The sequence below is a fragment of the Peromyscus californicus genome, unplaced genomic scaffold (assembly GCF_007827085.1).
Source record: "Peromyscus californicus insignis strain IS unplaced genomic scaffold, ASM782708v3 Scaffold_5__1_contigs__length_169319896, whole genome shotgun sequence".
Taxonomy (NCBI): Eukaryota; Metazoa; Chordata; class Mammalia; order Rodentia; family Cricetidae; genus Peromyscus; species Peromyscus californicus.
In genome coordinates this window covers 16,248,713-16,268,835 of record NW_026294573.1, presented here as the reverse complement: position 1 = coordinate 16,268,835, position 20,123 = coordinate 16,248,713, and the positions used below count along the sequence as shown (strand labels likewise).

Sequence of the window (20,123 nt, the reverse complement as noted above, 5' to 3'; positions counted from 1 at the left end):
TGTAATTGTTTTCACATATATTTTATTTAGTATATATGGCTGTTTTGCCTGCATGTATGGCTGTACCATGTGTGTACTGTTGCTCTTGGAGGCCAGATAAGAGCATTGGATCCCCTAAAGCTGGAGTTAGAGATGGTTGTGAGCCACCATGTGGGTGCTGGGAATCAAATCTGAGTCTTCTGCAAGAGCAGCCAGTGCTCTTAACCATTGAGCCATCCCTCAAGATCCAGGATTAATATAATTTTTAAGATTGTATTCATTTCTGCAGAGATAAAGCTTATATTTTAATCAGGGTGAAACCAAGTACTCCTAAGAGAGAAACTAGGGTCATCTGTCCCAAGAAGCAGAGTGAAAAGAAGTGGGATTTCGTGAATTAACTAGAGAGAAGGAGAACACCTTTTGAGTTCCTTGGTAAGGGGCACTGTTGAGTTTCTTCACTCACCTTTGTGTTTCTTAAACATTGGTTTTTCTCAGGGAAGACCGCCAGTAGCAGTAATTAGGATTGCCTTTGGCCGCTCTTCTCCTCTTCTTTTGGTAGGTGGTGCGAAGTACAGCTTACTGACATGAGGGTGATCCTGAATCCAGAGCACTGTCACTAGTATCCGCCCCACTTAGTAGAGTGACAGGCTCTGCGAGATGGTTAATCTGAAGGGAGAGGCTTTGTGTTTCTGCTGCCTGGGATCAGCTGCAGTGGCCCTGAAGTTGGGATGCTGCATTAAAACATTTACAAACTGTTGGCTCTGAGCAGTCATTTCTAAACTTTCTCATGAGGTATGTGATGTACTTTCAGAAGTTTTTGTGAGATAGATTGACTTCGGTAGCCATGCCCCTTGTGTAGGGAAGGGTTACTGGTGGTTGGCCTTTCTTCCTGTCATAATGTTTACAAGAACAATTCTAAAAGAATAAATAAAACTTTATTTATAAGATAAGCAACCTGTTAAAACATTCTGCTGCTAAATAGAGAAGTATACACATGTATTGCATTCATTAGCAAGAAAAGTCATTGCTTGCTTGGGTCAGATGGGGGATTAGGTAGTACCTCCAGCTGGCATGGAGCCTACTATGTAGCTGAGGAGGACCTCTTTTGTTTGTTTGGTTTTTACATTATTATTTTGTATTTGTGTGGACGTGTGTGTGTGTGTGTGTGTGTGTGTGTGTGTGTGTGTGTGTGTGTGTGTCCCCCTAGTGCTTAGGAGGCTGAGGCAAGTACACCCCAAGTTGTAAGCCAAACTGAGTAGACAGGGACATGTTTAACTCAGAGAGTCCCATAACCCCCACCCTGAGGATTTTGAGGCTAGAGGTGAGATTTGTCTCTCTTTCATCAGTGGTTCTTTCTTGTCATCTCTATCCTTTCGTGTTTTGTAAAGAAACCGGCATTAGAGAATGTTCCCTATGATTGTGTAGCAAGTGTGTGCCTCGCTGTGGCTTGGTAAGTGTTTCAGTAGACATGGAAAGGAGACAAGTGAGTTATCGTTTGCCGACTATTTGGAGGGATCCTTGTGAAAAGAAAACATTGCCTCATATAGTTAGGAACTATACTTTTCTTTTCCTCTGTAAAACAGTTATGTGAATTACAGAAAATTCCAAGATTTTAAATATTGAACATTTTGTTTTTCTTAATAGAGTCAAGAAATTGCCTTGGAATCTGCTTCTTGGATTTGCTTTTGTTTACAAAGTCCTTGGCTGTACTTGGCAGGCTAGAGTTAGCTTTGCAGCCCTGTCAGGAGGGCCGTGCTCCATCGAGGCAGTCTCCATGCTGTTGGATATCGGCGTGGGCAGGCCTTCTTTTGAAGTAGGCTTTTTCTACTCTTTCATTTTGTAACTGCAGAACTTTTAGCATTACACTTTTCTTTTTTTTTTTTTTTTTTTTTTTTTTTGGTTTTTCGAGACAGGGTTTCTCTGTGTAGCTTTGCGCCTTTCCTGGGACTCACTTGGTAGCCCAGGCTGGCCTCGAACTCACAGAGATCCGCCTGGCTCTGCCTCCCGAGTGCTGGGATTAAAGGCGTGCGCCACCACCGCCCGGCGCATTACACTTTTCATCAAAGGGAGAAGCAGATGTCTGCTGAGCCATTTTAGAAATATGTTAGCCATCTTTCCTTCTCGCTTGAAAATCTCCAAGTGATTAGAAGCTGAGAGAGCAGAAGTGAGTGACCCACTTGGCCTTCCTTGTGGTTGTTTGATGTATTTGTTGAAATTTGCGTAGTTGTGGTTTGGAGTTCCTATGTTCCTACCCTCACCTTGCTTTTGGGTTTCACAATACAATCAAGTGTTCGGTTTTTGTAGTTTGTGTTTTTTGTTTTTTCCTATAAGAGACTGGATCTCACTGTATAGCCCTTCCTGGTCTACAACTCATTTTGTAGACAAATTGGCCTCAAGCTCACAGATAGCCACCTTTTTGTGCCTTCTGAGTGCTAGAAGTAAAGGCATATACCACCGTGCCCAGCCCAGCTGTCGTTTAAGAGAAAACCAGGAAGTTGGTATCTCCAAGTATTCCAAGCACAAAATCCTTTTGCAGTTGGTTCTATGCCCTTTGTTTGTGTGGTATTGTCAAATGCTGACTAATAGGTCATGTTGGAAGTGGATGGCTGTTAGTGTGAGCAGAGGACGAGCCAAGTGTGGTGGGACAGTCTGCACTGTAGAGGAACACCAAAATGTGTGGATTCTTGTAGTAGCTTCGTTTGTTTTGCTAAAAGATAAAAGCCAGTTTGGCTTGTGATTTATTTTTTTCCCATCACAGGCTTCAAGGTTTCTCTACTGAGAAGTGTACTGTTGAGATATGTCTGTATTACTGTAGACAGTTTCTCAGATGTGGAAAGTAAATAAAGGCTTCAGGCCACACCTGGTACAGCTGAGTACAGTAGATGTGAATAGGGTCACAGACCAGGCATGAGAGCTGTGCTAGCAAGTGGTACTGAGCATGGGCAATGACCACGATGGGCACTCTTTCCGTTTTTCGAGACAGGGTTTCTCTGTGTAGCTTTGAGCCTTTCCTGGGACTCGCTTGGTAGCCCAGGCTGGCCTCGAACTCACAGAGATCCACCTGGCTCTGCCTCCCGAGTTCTGGGATTAAAGGTGTGCGCCACCACCGCCCGGCCACGATGGGCACTCTTATCTGATGTTTTAGTGACAGAATGTTGTAGAATGGTAGGGTAGGTAGTGAAGCGAGTACTTGGTGGGTGTTAGCAAAGCTGCTATTCATTTATTAGCCTCACCACAAAGTATCCTGGGCTTTAACATTCTCTCCAAAATGGGTTTGATAATAACATCCTTGATTTGCTGTGTGGGTGTTCAAGTTTTAAAGTATTTGGCATATAGTAAAAAGGTCTCTGAAACCCCCTCCCTGCACATGTGCATGTGCTTGAGCTACATGAGCCAGAAGAGTGCCCCCCCCCCCCCCCCCCCCCCCCCCCCCCGGAGTTATAGGCAGCTGGGAGCCACCTGATGTGTGTTCTGGGAACCAAACTAGGGTCCTCTGCAAGAGCAGCCAGTGCTCTTAACCACAGACCCACCTCTCCAGTCCCATCCCAATCTATTTTAAAACTATGAATAAAGTGTTCTTCAAGGTTGTTCACTTCTAGACTTTTCCCCTGACAGAGCAGATCTTCCTGACAGAATCCTTGGGGCCCATTGTCTTCTACCTGACGTAGTCCTCTGTGGCAGCACTTCAATAGAGCTTTGTGTGATGATGGGCATGTAACTCTTCACTACCCTCACGACTGTAGCCACTGGCTGCGTATGGTACTGACCACTTGAAATGTGATGGCAGTTTTCTGATACCTGAGAATTGTCAGTTCCATAGAAGGGTTAGACTTAACCTGTCGTTTTTAGGGATAAACAGCAAATGAGAGAATAGATGATGCAGACTGAGTACTTCGGAGCCAGTAAAAAGAAAGACACACAGTGTCTGACACTCATTTAAGTGTGAAACAGTTGTGTATTTCATTGCCCAAGTTTCTTATATTTCTTTTAATAACTGGCAGTTTACTGCCATGCCTATTTCTCTGAAAAATAATCGACATTTCTTGCACCAGTATTAAATAGAATTCGTATACCATTGAATGGTTAGGAAGGGGTGTGAAAAAGAAACTCAGCCCCTATTTTGGGTTTGCTGGCATCACAGCTTTTGTAGTCCTATACGTGTACATGTGTATATTGATTGTGGCTGTGTGTGGCTGTATGTGTGTGTGTGTATGCACGCATGCGCGCACACCTCTCTGTGTAAGAGGAACCAATAAGCTCTAGAGAGCTGGTCTTTGTAAAGTGGTATGTGGTGAAATTTGAGTAGGTCTTTCAGATGGTGTAAGAAGCGTGGACATGGACATAAAGAAGTGCCTGTTTCTTGAAAAGGCATAATTAGTCTTGAGGATAGGAGAAAGGTATTGTCTTGAATAGGAGACAGTCATTTTGTGAAGCAGTCAATGACTTTTTTTTGGTTAGTTGGTTATGATTAGTGATGTGCTATACTTTAGTGTACTGGATCAAGATCCCACCAAGTGCCCTCTGACTTTGAAATGAATAAATTTCTTGGGGTTGATCACTTTCTATCTCCTGAGAAGTACTATATGCAACAGCCAACAGTCCAGAGCTAAGAGCCCAACTGCTTCTCCTGCAGATGAGGAACACCAGCCCTCTACCCAGATTCTGCTTCTCAGTTTGGGTCCGTGGTGTTCACAGTAACACATGCCTTAGAGGTCAGCACTGAGGGTGACTTAGTGTTATGTAAAAGCTTTGGGCCAGGTTTGGTAGCTCCTTAATGCTAGAGAGAGCTTGTATGTTGTCACTTAGTGTGTCTGCATCAGTGTGTTTTCACCTACTTTCAACGTTGAAATAATAACATTTGTGTTGTGTTGGCTTGGCTCTATTTACATCAGAAGTTTTCTTAGAAACTTTGAGGTTCAGCATGACTGAAGAAAATACACTGTTCAGAAACCCGTTTGAATAAGGTAACCCCAGTTTCTTTTTTGGATAAGCTGGTTAAGAATCCCATCAGAAAAGTTGGGATACGAGTAAGAAAAGCGTTCATGTAAAGGGAGGACTTGCCCTGTCAGCTTTTTCTAAGTGAGCCAAGTACTTTCTTGTCTTGTCTCCTTGCCATCCTATAACATGACTCTTTAGGGGAAGTACGAGTGTGTAATGTCATCTGATGAGCTCACAAAGGAGATGGTGCCTCTGTGGGTTTGTGGCTCTTCTTGTCTTGACTGCCTCTGGAGTTGGTGGAAACGGATGGGCTCTCACAACACGGATCTCTTCCTCCTTCCTACATCCTGCAGTGTTCAGTAGTTGAGCAGGTGGATAACTCTCCACTCCTTAAAGCCAACAGTGCTTCCGTGCCTCCCGTTACATTGACAGTGGACTAAAAATGCTGAAGCTTATTCTAAAAATGTACTTACAACACAGATTATGTAAGTGCCAATGTGTCTGCTGGCCACGGGATGGAGGATCGCCATTTCAGCCTTCTTGTTCACAGCCAACAGAAATGGTGCTGTCTGTCGGTGCAGCTGGACAGCCAGGGGACTTTGGTTACGGTTTTATCACTCACCCCCAGCCCTGTTACTTACTAAGATGGCAGCTTTGCCCTGTGCTGCTTTTCACCTCTATCCACTCCTCTTTGGCTCCCCATCGGATTGCCCACCCACTCGGGTCTCCTGCTCCAGCTTTCTATCCACTGCTCTACCTCTTCAGGGCTTTCCTCTCCAAGGGTGATGGGAGTGAGGTTGGGCCCAAGCTTACAGTTTTCCCACTTTAGCACAAGAGGAAAAGTTACTCAGACACCTGGAATCTCAATCTCTCTCTCATTCTCTCTCAATGTCTGTTTCTCTCTCTCTCTCTCTCTCTCTCTCTCTCTCTCTCTCTCTCTCTCAATCTCTCAATCTCTCAATCTCTCTCTCTTTTTTGGCTTTTTGAGACAGGGTTTCTCTGTGTAGCTTTGGTGCCTTTCCTGGAACTCGCTCTGTAGACCAGGCTGGCCTCAAACTCCCTGAGATCTGCCTGCCTCTGCCTCCCGAGTGCTGGGATTAAAGGCATAAACCACCGCCACCCGGCCACCTGGAATATCTTGATGCCTGTTAACAAAAGGATGGAAAAGACCTGAGAGGGCCAGCGGTCAAAAGCAACACTCAGTCCAGAATCAGGAGGGGATTCAGGGGCTTTCAGAGCTCGGCCAGTTGTTTTCAGCTTGGTATCAGAGCTCTCTGATTTAGAGCTGTATGTGGGGTTTTATGCCTTATTTAAGATAGAAGGTAGATTGTTGAGAAATAACCCAGAGTCCCGCAGTTGGGCATTTTAAGAGCCCAGATGAAGAGTCAGTAGTCCCAGCTACCAGGTGTTCTATAACCAGAAGCTGCCAGTGGGATTTTTGTCACTGGATTCCTTTATTTTTTTTAATTTTTTCAACTAAATAATCAGAACTTTGATTCCATGTATACTACTAGAGTCCTCAAGTGGAGGTTGCCATTCTGATTTTCTAGTCTTCTTTCTTCTCCTGAATTACTGAACAGAAAGCTGTTTTTGTTGAGCTGCATGCTTTATCCTGCCCTTCCTACTGATCTATAAGCTTTTCCATTGGCTTTCTTTCTGTTTCCTGCTGCTGCTTGCTTCATAATTGAAGGGAGGATTCAGACCCATCCAGGTAACAAGGTTCTGCATGGCCTCTTTATTTCTCTGCCTTCTTGTTATTTTATAGTGCGGTTGCTAATGAATAGTCATACTGGAAATGCACTATAGGGATGTAGCTTTAAGCAGTGAGAATTGTGCATAACTACACTAATGGCTGCCATCTGGGGGTTGGGGGGGTGAGCTTTGCTCATTTTAGGCCATTCTGGAGCTTATCTATTGCAAAATGTTTGAGAAAGCAAAATTGGGTTCAGCTAAGAGTGTGGTTGTACCACCCTTTTGACAGGCTTCTTTCTGTACACAACAGCCTTACAGCTGGTTTTAATTTGGTTTGATGGACTTGGGTGAAAATGCTTGTGTTTGTGGAGAGTCTTGTCCTCCTAAGTACTCTAGAAACGGCTGGCAGTATTCTTTTAGGTTGACTGCTTCTAATTTTTAATGATTTGATTTTTGAGTCTCTCTCTCTCTCTTTATTCAGAAGTCAATGGTTTTTATAAAACAACATTTTGAGAAATACCAGTTACTTTTGTTGTTTTCATTTTTGAGGTTAAAATGAATAGTTACGGTGCATGGCTTATACTTCTAATAGATGATGCTGAAGCGTCGAGACTGCACTGTTGTCTGGAGACATTGATCAGAATCTGATTCAATGTAGAATGTACTTTAGGAACTCAGTAGACAGCCTGTTGTCTTCTGCATATTATAGCTCTAAGTAGATCAGTTTAGTAGTGGGGGGGCGGATAAAACTCAAGATATTAGATCTGTCTATTACCCTTTGTGAAAAACCAAACATTCTTTCTCCCTCTGCCAGTTTTTCCAGAGGCCTCAACTCCAGCCACCCCGAGCTACCATCCCAAACAGCAGCCCTTCCATCCGTCCTGGTGCGCAGACTCCCACTGCCGTCTATCAGGCAAATCAGCACATCATGATGGTTAATCATCTGCCTATGCCGTACCCCGTGCCCCAAGGGCCTCAGTACTGTATACCACAGGTAAAGGGGGAGCCTGGCTTCTAATGGAGGTTGGGGTGGGGTTGGTGACCGATACCCTGGATTTTAGTGGCCTATGAACTTTTTAATTGATTGCAAGTATAGCCATTTTTGTCCACTTTCATAAAGCTATACAGAGATTCTTACACAAATTCTCAAGTTGATGGAGAAATTATTTCCCAACATCATCTTTCCTGTGGTGTTCCTTCATGTCATTGAAAACTGCCAGCCTGAAGTCACTTCGTAGTGAGCCTGACTGCTGTACACTGGTGCATGGCTTCAGTCAGGGAAGACCCCTCTCTTCATTGTCACTGTCTGTCATGGGCAAGCAGGCATTTGGAAGGTGTTGAACTGCCACGCCTTCACGTCCTCTAGACAATCTCGGTACTCAGTGCTTTATTTTCTAGAACTCCCTGTGTGTCATCTGCAAATATGTGCTCTCTTTTAGTACCGCCACGGTGGGCCACCGTACGTGGGGCCCCCACAGCAGTATCCGGTTCAGCCACCAGGGCCAGGGCCTTTTTATCCTGGACCAGGACCTGGAGACTTTGCTAATGCTTACGGTGAGTAAAAGGCCAGTCCTTCCTGCTCGTTTGTCATGCTCTTTCTACTCTTTGCTGGGCCGCGTTAGTTGTTGCCACTTAGAGGTTTGAAGGATTTTTAAATAAAATGTTACCAACTGTTTTGTCTTGAGAGCTTCTCCAGGAAGTGACTTACAAGGGGAATTATTATATAAACATATGTAGTCAGTAGGACATGAGGGGTCCTCCTCTTGAATCCATGTGCTAGGTTTCTGACATCTCACACCAAGTAGCTGTCACGCACATTTTTATTGGGTTTTGTTGATAGTATACATTTACCTCCTATCCTTGATTTTGGCCCCCCTTCTATCCCCCAGAGCTTTTATCCTCAGCCCACTCTATCCCCCACTTCATGTAATGTCCATGAAGCAGATATTCCAAGCCCCTGGAACAGTGAGTGGTGGCTACTCTGGGGAGTTAGGCCAGGGGCGATGTGGTCCTTACCTGCACATCTTCAGGCAGAGCTGTTGTCTTGGGGAAGTTCTGAGGACTAGTTGAGATAAAAAATGCTTGAAATCTTAAAAGATGCTTTTGTGGGGAAAGGAGTTGGGGAGACAGGTTCTCAGTGGGTAGCCTGGGCTGTCCTTGAACTCAGAATCCTCCTGCCTCAGCTTTAGTGTACAAATGCAAATGCCAACTAATACTGGGCATGTGAGTTCACAGGGAGCTCCAAAGTAATGCATAGTACTTGTTTAACACACTTTGTGTGTATTGCACGTGTTTCATTCCACAGACACTGAAGTGTAAGGAGGAAAATTGAGTGGATACTAGGACATGAAGCTTGAAGATGCAGCTGCAGTGGTCTTCCATAGTGCTGTCAAAGCAAAGGCATTGAGGCTTCAATAGCTTAACGCATTGATCGATCCACTCACTGAGTTTCCACAGTCTGGATTTAGTGGCATTGTGTGGTCTTTATGGTTACTTGTACCAGGGTAACTCAGTCTTTTTTGGTGTTAAGGTTCTTAAGAGTGTGAAACCTTTCCATTTCATAAGTCTGTTCTGCCTCATGGCACTATTTAAAAATGATTTATTATAATCGATAAAATCTTAAAACCTCGGGTTTAGGGATTTAGCTCAGTGGTAGAGCTAGGTAAGCGCAAGACCCTGGGTTCAGTCCTCAGCTCAAACAAAACAAAACAAAACAAAAAACTTAAAACCTCAACAACTTTCTCAAATACAGAGATCAGCTCTGTTAACTTGTGTTTCTTACAATAAGCATTGCTATCCAAAATTTTCTAATTAGAAAAACTGAGATTTTCAGAGTAAATATGCTAAAATTAATACTTCTTTAAATTCCATGTTTTGAAGGAAATGTGTTCTGATTGATAGAACTGTTTTTAGTGGTTCCCCCCTGAATTCCAATATGCAGTTTCCTCACAGGTTACTAGAGTGATCTTTTGACTCTAAAATAGCATACTAAATTCTTCCTCCATGTTCGAGCCAGCGCCTGCTGTTGCTCTTAGTATGACTCTTGTGTCACATATGGGAACTAGGACAGAAGTCATATGAGCTTCCCATCTGTCATGTTAAACATTGATTTTTCTACCCGGGCGGTGGTGGCACATACCTTTAATCCCAGTACTCAGGAGGCAGAGGCAGGTGGATCTCCGAGTTCAAGACTAGCCTGGTCTACAGAATGAGTTCCAGGATAGGCAGGGCTATACAGAGAAACCCTGTCTCAATAAAACAAAAACAAAAGAGCAACAAAATGTTGACTTTTTGTCTGGGAGAGATAACTCAGAGGTTAAGAGCACTGACTGCTCTTCCCAGAGCTCTTCCCAGCAGCTACATGGTGTCTCACAGCCATCTATAATGAGATTTGGTGCCCTCTTCTGGCATGCATGCATATACACTGGCAGAACATAGTATACATAATAAATAAATAAATCTTTTTAAAAAACCAGACTTCTCCTTGTGTTCCAAGTACACTACTATTGTTCGCCTTTATGAAGCAGCCCTGTGTTGACATGCAGTTTCAGCTCAGGTGTGATTGACATCTGTTCCTTCTGAGAGTCCCTCCCCCACAAAGAAATTATTAGGCATGTCCTATAGCCATCAAGTAGGCAGAACATATCTATACTAAAACACTGTTTCCTGCATCAAAATGAACTTATTTCACTATGGAGGAAACGAGACAGTGATGAAAACTCAAAGAACAGAGTGCAGAAAACGAGATTAGCTCAGGAATAGCATGAACAGTGTGTACTTTCTTGTCCATGTATTTCATATGTGCACTTAACTGTTTCCAATATCATAAAATTACTGGGCATTTAGAAGACTCACACACCTTTCAGTGTGTTCCTAATCACATTTCCGTTTTGTTACTTTATTTTCTCCCCCGCCCCTTTCCTGTGTGTGTGCATGAACGCACGTGTGTATGTAGACGTCACAGGTCAACTTGCAGGAGTGGTCCCTTCTTTCCACTTTGTGGATTCTGGGGATCTGGGTATTGGGCATGTTGGCAGGAACCCTCACCCAGCCATCTTCCCTCCCTCCTTCCTCACCTTAAAAAACCACATTTATTTGTTTCTTTTAAAAATAGTATAGTCTGTTTTTAGAATGAATCATAAATTACATTTCTACTTACAGTCTTTCATCATTTGGATGGATACTTTTTGCTGTAAAAAAAAAAAATGTGTTCCCAGTTAATGTGCTTTGTACATAATTCAGAGTTCTGGCCTACTAGTTCCATTAGTTGTCGACACTTCACACCTCTCATGGTGTGGCTGTGGTACTCTTCCCCCTTCTTGGAGTCTCTTTCTCTTTCCGTGCCTCTGCCAAATCTTTTTCCCTCCCCGTCCCAGTCTTCTCTTGGCTGTAGATTCAGAGTGGATGTGGGGACAGGGTCCTAGCTCTGTGTTCCACTCTTAAGTCCTTGTCTCCCGGGAGGAGTCCTAGGTACGTGTCTACCTTAGAGATACCTTCCCATCCTTTTTAAAAGCTGGATTTTTAGCCAGTGTCCTAGTGGGTTGGTTTCCAGGTTTATGATTCTCCCTCCTCATTCTCTGGAAAGGTATTCTCGAAGCGTTCTTACTGCTTTGAGGAAAGTAGAGTACTAAACACTCAGGCCAGCCTTAGGGAGTGATGTCTCATGTTGACAGAAATTTTAGATTCTTAAGGGTATGGGGAGTGGTAGTAGTAATACTGCTAAAGAAGAAGAACGAGAACGGGCCGTTTGACAGGCCTTGCTCGTGCTGGTTCAGCCCAGTCCGCTCGTGTCTTCTTGATACACTTCCCCTCCTGCCCCTTTCCCATCTTTTCCTGAGCCTCATGGAGCTGTAGAGCCCTGCAAGCACGTTTGACCTATGCTGTGAGTACGGAAACTGGTCTCCCAAGAGGCATTTGTTTTCTTCTCCAGCAAAGAAATGCTGTGTTTTGTGATGTTGATGTATGGTGACACAACTCCTGTTCTGAGTACATTGTGAGGTCAGTGATCTTTGTATTGCAGTTGTGCCAAGCCGAGTGTTTAATCGCTACATTATCTTCATTTCTAAGGCCAGTGCAGATTTTCTTGTTTTTTTTGTTTTTGTTTTTCAGAATTATGATATGCAAGACATTGTGTTAGGTATTTTGTAGAATGCAGATGTCAAGGTATTTCTGTCTTTCAGCATTTCACAGTACATAGTTGATTGTTAGGCTTGGAATTTTACCAGTAAGGTGAAACCTTAAATACAGAGTATAAGCACATCAGTAGTTCCCAGAGTTTTCAATATCCTAGGCAAGTAGAGCGACTAACACCTAAAACAAATCCAAAGCTAAACCTTACGGGATTACTACAGTTTTAATTTGCCAGTAAGACCTTTAAAAAAATGCTTTGCTGTCAGTATTGTTTTATATTGGAATTCTGTTTCAACAAGAAACAAGTAACGGGCAGCGGTGGCGCACGCCTTTAATCCCAGCACTCGGGAGGCAGAGGCATGTGGATCTCTCTGAGTTCGAGGCCAGCCTGGTCTACAGAGTGAGTTCCAGAACAGGTACCAAAACTACACAGAGAAACCCTGTTTCGAAAAACCAAAAAATAAAAGAAAGAAAAGAAAAAAAAACAAGAAACTAGTAACTTAAAAATAGCAGCAGTTACTCATAAAGATCTCAAGTTGAGAAACTTTTAAGAGTGTGTAAGTAGTTTTGGGTATGATAGCAAATGTCTATAATCCCAGCACTCGAGGCAGAAGCCAGGCCAGGCAGGCCCCTGTCCTAGAAAAATAAATAAAAGAGGGTATATGTGTATTTCGAGGTTTTAGTGTGTGAGTATTGGCACACATCGTTCCTACTCTTCAATTGATCTGGGATCATCTGGGGTCAGGACCAGATGGTGGGCGTCTCAGGCTTTGAAGACTGGTCCCTGTGGTTGCTCCTGTCTTCTCTGCTGCAGATGGTAAATGCTGCTAGATGGAGGGGTCTCCAGTGTAACAGCTGATTATAAAATAAATGGTAGGTTTCCCCTGTAGGCTGTTGTTGACTGAGACCTGTTCTAAGCAACCCTATCCCATTTCCCACTCTAGAACCTTGAGGTCAAGAGACATGAACTAACTTAAGTGATAAATGTTCTCATTTCTTTTTTTTTTATTCTAATTTCTAATAGCTATGTGTCCTAAGTGTTTTCCGCTGGCTCAGGATTCGGGTTTGTTCATAAAAAGAGAACTGTCGATTGGTGCGGTCAATTTCCTGCTCTGCTGGTGCCCATGGCTGAGAAGGCTTTGTTTACTGTCTGTGCTTAGCCTGTGCCGAGCTCAGCAGTTTGTACCTCATTGATTGAGCATCTATCTGCTGGCTGTGTGACAAAGCAGCTTCTCACCAGTTCTCTTCACCCATGTCTCCTTTTGTATCTTATTTCATTTAGTCGGGAAAGTCTGGCCAGGTGAGCAGCCTGTGCTGCTTGTCCAGCAGTGTTTGCATCCAGTTGGAGGGTCTGTCTTCTGGAGCAGCTGATGTCCTATCGGGGTGTTTGGGAACTGCCAGTCTGAGTCTCTTGTGATAGTGGTGTGCTTGATGTAGGGGAGTGGGGGAGCAGAAGGGTTTCTTTCCTGTGGAACTTTCTGCAACTGTAGTGTGGCCCGCTGCCTAGGTCTTTTCCAAAGCACTTCACCAGATGCCACAGATACCCAAAGAGCCTGGCACTGTGCAGCTCTCAGGCAGCTACATTTGAAGACAGTTACAGTGTGATGACCTTTGACGTTCTTCTTGTGCGTCAGACTCCAGCCTACCCACACCCGCTAAGGGTAGTTCCCTAGCTCTTATCTCTTCTGCAGCGTCACCAGGGAAGGTACCCTTTATACCTAGTCCTTAACCATAGTCGGGGGCCAAAGGCTTCTCGCCTCCTGTCTAGTTAGAGCCTTTTTTCTGTGTTTCTCTTTTAAACAAATGTTAAATTTAAAAGACATGGGTCTTAGCCTGGGTGGTGCTAGTGCACACCTTTAATTCCAGCACTCGGGAGGCAGAGGCAGGTGGACCTCTTGTGAGTTTGAGTCCAGCCTGGTCTACAGAGTGATTTCCAGGACATTCAGGGCTACACAGAGAAACTCCATCTCAAAAACAAAACAAAAGAAAACAAAAGACAGTCTTACTGTGCAGCCCTGTTTGGCCTAGAATTCTAACCTTGAGCTTAGAGATCTGCCTGCCTCTGCCTCCTGAGTGCTGGGATTGAATTCATGCACCACCACTCCTGTGCTCAGCAAACGTTTAAAGGGAAAAAAAAGGGGGTATCTATCTTCATAATTCTTCTTTTTTTTTCTTCCCACTCCCTTTTGAGCCTTCTCCCCAGGAAGCTTTGGTCAGGATCTTTCTCTCTGACAGAGCTTAGTGCAGCCTTCAGGCTCACAGATCTACATGCTTCCTGTTCCTGTTTGTCTCTTTGATTTTTTGAGACAAAGTTTTACTCTATAGCCCAGGCTGAATTTGAACTCAGGATCTTGTTTCCTCCCCTTCTCAGTGCTGGGATGACAGCATGCCCCCATCCCACCCCCACCCCCACCCCCCCAAACCACTCTGCGGGCTTTCCTTTTTTTCTGTGACCTCTTACAAAGATGTCATCTTGGGCTTCTTTATCTGTTCTCATTTTCTGGTTTATCTAGTCCTATGGTTCTGGTGGTGTTCATTAGAAAAGCCTTTACTAGTTTGGTGTCCTACCCCTGTAATTCCAGCACTTGGGAGGCAGAGGCAGGTAGATTTCTGAGTTCAAAGACAGCCAGGGCTACACAGAAAAGCCTGTCTTCAAAAAAAAAAAAAACCCAAAAAACAAAAAACCAAAAAAGTCTTTACAAAATTAATGACTCTAGAGGCTGAGGATGCAGCTCTGTTGGTAGAATGCCTGCTTCATATACACAAAGCCCTGGATTCATAAACTAGGTATCATGATACAGGCTTTGAGTAGCACTGGGAATGTGGAGACAAGAGAATGGGAAGTTCAAGGTCTGTCTTGACTACGTAGGAAGGTCTGTTTCAGCCTTCATTATTTGATGCCCTGGATGAAAGTAACCAGACTTGCATAGGGTAACTAGTTCATACCTGTCTGTTGACTAGTAATCGTCTCAGACAGCTCCAGAATTGAAATCCATTTGTCCATGTTTCACTGAGTAGGTTCCTCTGTTCTTCCCCTCAGGCAAAACAAAAATAAAAACCTTTAACAATTTTTCTTTTCTAAATATGTTTTCTTCCATCCTGTTATCCAGGCTGCAACAGATCTTTAGATTTTACTTTGCAGTTCTTCACAATCTGCCCCCTCCTCCTACTCTGTGAACCGTGATTTGACAGTAATTAGAACAGTAGTCTACATTTTGGATGTTAACAAACCCTTGTGTGTCTAGGTCTGAGGAAAAGAGAATTTTGCCCGTTGGTCAGTAGCGTCAAGGCATGAACAAAGTCCGTTGTTTAGCTTTGACGTGATTGTGGTCAGTGTGTTTGAGGGGCGGGAATAGGATGAGGGGGCAGGTAGGAGGGAGATGGAGCCTTAGAAGTGTGCAGGAAGTGGAACTCAGCTTGGAATTTGGTTCTTCTTCTTGGGAGGATGTTGTCTTCTCTGCTGTCTTTTGTTAAAGCTCTTGCCTTAAGGGCTTGTAGGGAGCCTAGCCAGTGGCCTGCAATCTGTGACTCTTCAGACCAAACCAAAAGCCCAGAAAGACAGTCACTGGTGTCGGCCATGGGCCCCAGGACAAGGTTTTGTTTTTTTTTTTTTTTTGAAAGCAGCGCTGTAACCCAGGTTGTGTTTGAGAAAGATATTCCTGGTATTGCTCTCCAGGAATTGGGCACTGAGCTGTTTCCATTTAGATTTTTTTTTGGATGTTTAGAGATACTACATATTTTAGGGATAATTGCTTGACTACTTTAGTATCTGGAGGAGAGAGATTGAGAATGCTTTCCAGGTTTGTGATGACTTGGGCCTATATCCCATGGGCCAGGAGGCAGAGGCAGGGGGATCTGACCTTCAGGTCAGCCTGGGCCACAAAGTCACGACCCTGTTTCGGAAGATGAGTCCTTAGCAGTTTGCGTTTATTTCCCCAGGAGCTTGTTAAGGGTACCGCACCATTGCAGGCCTATAGTGTTTGACAAAATAACTGACTGCTTCTCATTTTGTTCTGATTCCTTAGGAACGCCTTTTTACCCAAGTCAGCCAGTGTATCAGTCAGCACCTATCATAGTGCCTACGCAGCAACAGCCCCCTCCAGCCAAGAGAGAAAAAAAAACTGTAAGAGATCTTCATTGATTTGTCGTAAATTGGGGCATATAATCATTTCTCAAATAAGCAGATCCAATCATGATTAACCTCAGTTTACAAAGGTGACTGTGCCAGTTCTTCTCCCGCTTGTATGGCCACCTCTCACTCAGCCTGGAGTGTTTCTGTGGGCACTTGGCTGGACACTGCCTCCCTGTCCCTTCAGCGGCACCTTTTCCCAGCTGGGCAGACTGCATGTTGGAGTGCACCTCTGGTTCGTTTCTCAGCTCCTGACTCCTTTCCTGCAGTGCTGAGCAAAAGTTTGAACTGCCCGAAGGAAACAGTAGTGCCAAAGTAAAAGGAGCCAAAATCGTAAAGACTCACAAGTAGGGAAAAACCTTTGGAACACAGAGACACCAACTAGATTTAGTCAATACACTTACTTACAGTACGTTGTAAGGGCGGTGCCTCTGTCTAGTAAGACAGAGGAACCTAGGAGCACAGTGACGTGAAATTGGAATTGCGGAGTGTTCTGTTAGAGACTGGCTTCCACTCTTACCCAGCAGAATGTACACAGTATGTGATGCTGATAGTCAACAATGCCACATCTACACAGGAGGACATGGAGCTCCTAGAACTCCCGAAGGATTCACGTTTGGTGCTTTGCCTAGAAACAAATGACTTATGAACATGTCCCAGTAACAGAACGCTCCAGTTTAGCGTGACACTGCAGGCAGGAAAATGGGCCTTCAAAGGGTTAAGTCAGTATCATAAAGTTGACTGAATGGCGGTCTGCAATGCAGGAAGAAATGATTCTAACAAAAATAGAAGGTAGTGATGATAAATGTCCTTGATAAGAAAATTGAAAGCTGGATATGGCGGCACGCACTTGTTATCCAAACATTGGGGAGGCTGAGTCAGGAGGATTGACCAAGTTCAAGACCAGCCTGGGCTACATAGTGAGTTCAAGGCCAGCCTGGGCTACATTGAAAAACAAACAAAATGTCTGATAATGAACAGCTACATCCCTGTAGTCTTCTAGATATTCTGATGCCTTTTGATAGTGAAGTCTCTGAAGTTTTCAAGAAACCAGTTTATCTTACTAAGCTGTGTTGTTAATACACTTCAGAAGGGAACCTACTGCCCTCACCACTGTCCCAGCTCTGAGGTCCTGGACCCAGGAACTCCATCCTCACTACAGCACCATCCTCTTTGACATCTGTAAGCATGAAGAGCACTTGGAAGTTCAAACAGGAAGCATGAGCCACTGTGCTGTGTTCCATTTCTAACTTAGTGATCCTCTATCAGTACATTTAGGTCTGCCTCATCCTTCCTAGTGGTATTTTGATAATTTAACTGTAAAGATGTAGGATATAACATTGAACTGTTCTGTTCACAATTAGCCTGAGTGATGGGTCAAGACGTTTACTCGGAAAAAGCAACAGTACAGCCAGCATCCTTACAGAAGTGCACATAGTGTAAAGAGCTGATGCGGCCAGCATCCTTAAGATGTGCACAGAGTGTACAGAGCACCCTGCAGCCAGCATCCTTATAAAAGTATACAAAGTTATGGGCAAGTAAGGTCCCACTACGAAATCATAGCAATTGTATATATTTTGCTAGTGAACTTCAGAGGACCATTTAGAGCATTTAAAACCTACTCAGGAGCTTTGTTATTCCTGAGCTATCTCTGGCTCTCCTTGCTATTAAGAAGTATAAGTAAAGTCAATGTGTTTGGCACTCTTACGCAAGCATAGGTATTTTACTTTTTTGACCTAGAAATTCAGTCAGCTCCGTCCTACTTTCCTTGTTATTACATTTAGGTCTTCTTGTGCTTGTTGCCTACATGTGTTGGAAATGACCCTGTATGGTTCTGTGATTGAAGTGCAGTCCCGTGAGGAGGTTAACACATTTGATAGTTGTTTTCACGTACCTTTAATTCCTCGTTTAAACCTGGTACACAGACCCTAGATTTATACTTACCATTTTATTTAACTTTGTAGATAAGAATTCGAGATCCAAATCAGGGAGGTAAAGACATAACAGAGGAGATTATGTCTGGAGGTGGCAGCAGAAACCCCACTCCACCTATAGGAAGACCCACATCCACACCCACTCCTCCTCAGGTAAGTAGAGTGAGCATGGTGGTGGGTGCTGGGCACGTGTTCACTAACCTCTACTGGCTCTCTCTTCCTGTAGCCACTTCTCTGCTGGCCACTCTGTCAGTTGTCTCGTAGCCTGAAGATCGCTAAGACAGACACGTTTCTCTTTCAAGTGGCTTTAAGGTATTATTGGTGATGTTTCTGTGTATTGGCTTCACATTCAGAGCACTGGTGCTGCCACTCTTCATGATATCCAAAGGAGCTGTTTTCGTGTGGAAACCACCTCATTGACTGAGCATTTTATGAGTTCACTCTAGAACCTTGGGAGAAAAAGCTGTGGAATAGCGTGGTGAGACATTGGAATCGAAGCCTGCTGTGTATGCTTCAGATGATTGCCTCTGTTAGAGTGAGTTTGGATGGAGCTCACTGGTCAAGACCTCCACAGACAAGCTTCTTGTATAGAGTTTACCAGTTCTGGTTATTCACAAGAGCTGTACGTAAGTTTTGTCGGGACTGGTAAAGAATGTGGCTATGGTCTTAGAAGAAATCCAAGCATTCCAGGAGGAGCTAGTTTTTTTGTTTGTTTGTTTGTTTTTAGCAAACTGTAACTTGTAATGAAAAATAGGTTTCCCAAATGTGAAACTATTTCGTTGCTGGGTAACTTTCCAGTTTGCTCAGTTGCCTAGAGTTCGACAGAAGCAGCTGTTAAGGGCATGGTTTGCTTTTCTGCTGTGGCTGGAAGGTGAGAATCTCCAGAACCAATGTACAAACAGGTAGATACAGAAGACATGTCAGAATAGCAAACTACTAACTTGACTATAGTCATAGAAAGAAGTATACGGAAGAAGTACACTTAATTATTGAGGGTTATGATGGCTAGTTTGATTTAGAACCCTTATAAACGCATGGACTTGAGTCAGCTTGAAGTGGGCTTTGTGGTGTAATGGTGTATTTCACCTGGAAATGATGATCTTCCCTGGATGATGGTTTGTCTCAGTCCCCATTTCAGAGAAGAGAAGAATATGTGGCCACCTAGATAAGAGAGTTTCAAGATTGTTATAGAACTTCTTTTTTTAAAAAATTGTCCTCAATGAACATTCCCAGTCTGAAGGATTAAGAGTGTGGTTTCTTCTCTAGAATTGAATGTGCAATAGGGAGAGTTTCTAATTTGAAATGACCTATCTGGATGGTCTGTTAGACGTGTCTAACATGTCTAGCTAACACTATAGCAAAGTTTGCAGTTGGTTGATCAGGACATTCATATTTGAGTATGTTTTCAAATGTCAGTTAAAACGGTATAGTTGACAATGCTTATCATTTGTCTTTAAATTCTCAACTTGAAAGTCGATTTCCTTTTGCATTTAAATTCTTGGTGTAAGGTGTGTCTGGTTAGTTTTTGCTGTTTAGGTTTTTTTTTTTTTAAGTTTTATTTTTAATCATGTATGTGTGTATGTGTTTGTGTGAATATCTGATTTGGGTATGGGTACCCTTAGAGGCCAGAAGATGGTACCCCCTGGAACTGGAGTTATAAGCTACAGTAAGCTTCCTGATGTGGGTGTTGGAAACCTGACTCAGGTCTTCTGCTAGACCAGCGAGTGCTTTGGATAGTGGCGTCATCTCTCCTTCCGACATGTTCCTGTTTTTTAGTCTTGCAAGTGTGACCCTGTGCTTTTCTAGCTCTTCTTCAGTCCTCCCTCTTTTCCCGAGACCGTGGGCATGAGCACAGGTGATGGTGTCCGTGTGTCATGACACGCATTGACTCCAGTTGGTGCTGGTAGGGACACGCACTCAGGGATCGCAATGGGAGTGCTTCTCTTGATAAGTGACATGCATTTGAGTCCACACATAGAAATCTTGTCGTTGTGTACGCATGGAGTTTGTGGGATGGATACATAACTTTTTAATGGATATGTGTATTTTTCCTCATGAGAAAAACAGCAGCAGAAGCATGACAATTCCTGGCTTCGTTTCTGGGAAGTCATAGAAAGTTGTGCGCATAAACGGGGACTGACCTTGTTATGTTGTGCTAAAAAATATTGACTCCATGTATGAGAAGCTGGTCTGCTATTTTCCTTAAGGCTGCAAGTTCTGATGTTGGCATTGAATTCTTTTACCAGAAAGAACAATGCTGACCAACACAAGCCCTCAACATTGAGACTAGAGAATACACAACTGGACACAATTCCAGATCC

General features: G+C 43.7%; 1 protein-coding gene across 25 annotated transcripts in view; it reads left to right on the top strand.

Moving 5' to 3' along the window:
* Positions 1-20,123, top strand: part of Eif4g3 (eukaryotic translation initiation factor 4 gamma 3) — a 230,441-nt gene that overhangs the window by 102,706 nt on the left and 107,612 nt on the right. For 17 of the 25 annotated variants that reach the window (XM_052717676.1, XM_052717675.1, XM_052717660.1 and 14 more), the window contains 5 exons: positions 6,608-6,628; positions 7,424-7,603; positions 8,049-8,163; positions 15,765-15,862; positions 17,833-17,955. In XM_052717676.1, the coding sequence (XP_052573636.1) occupies positions 6,608-6,628; positions 7,424-7,603; positions 8,049-8,163; positions 15,765-15,862; positions 17,833-17,955 (537 nt within the window). The remainder of the gene's footprint in view (positions 1-6,607; positions 6,629-7,423; positions 7,604-8,048; positions 8,164-15,764; positions 15,863-17,832; positions 17,956-20,123) is intronic. The other 8 variants (XM_052717656.1, XM_052717654.1, XM_052717673.1 and 5 more) reach the window with 1 other exon arrangement.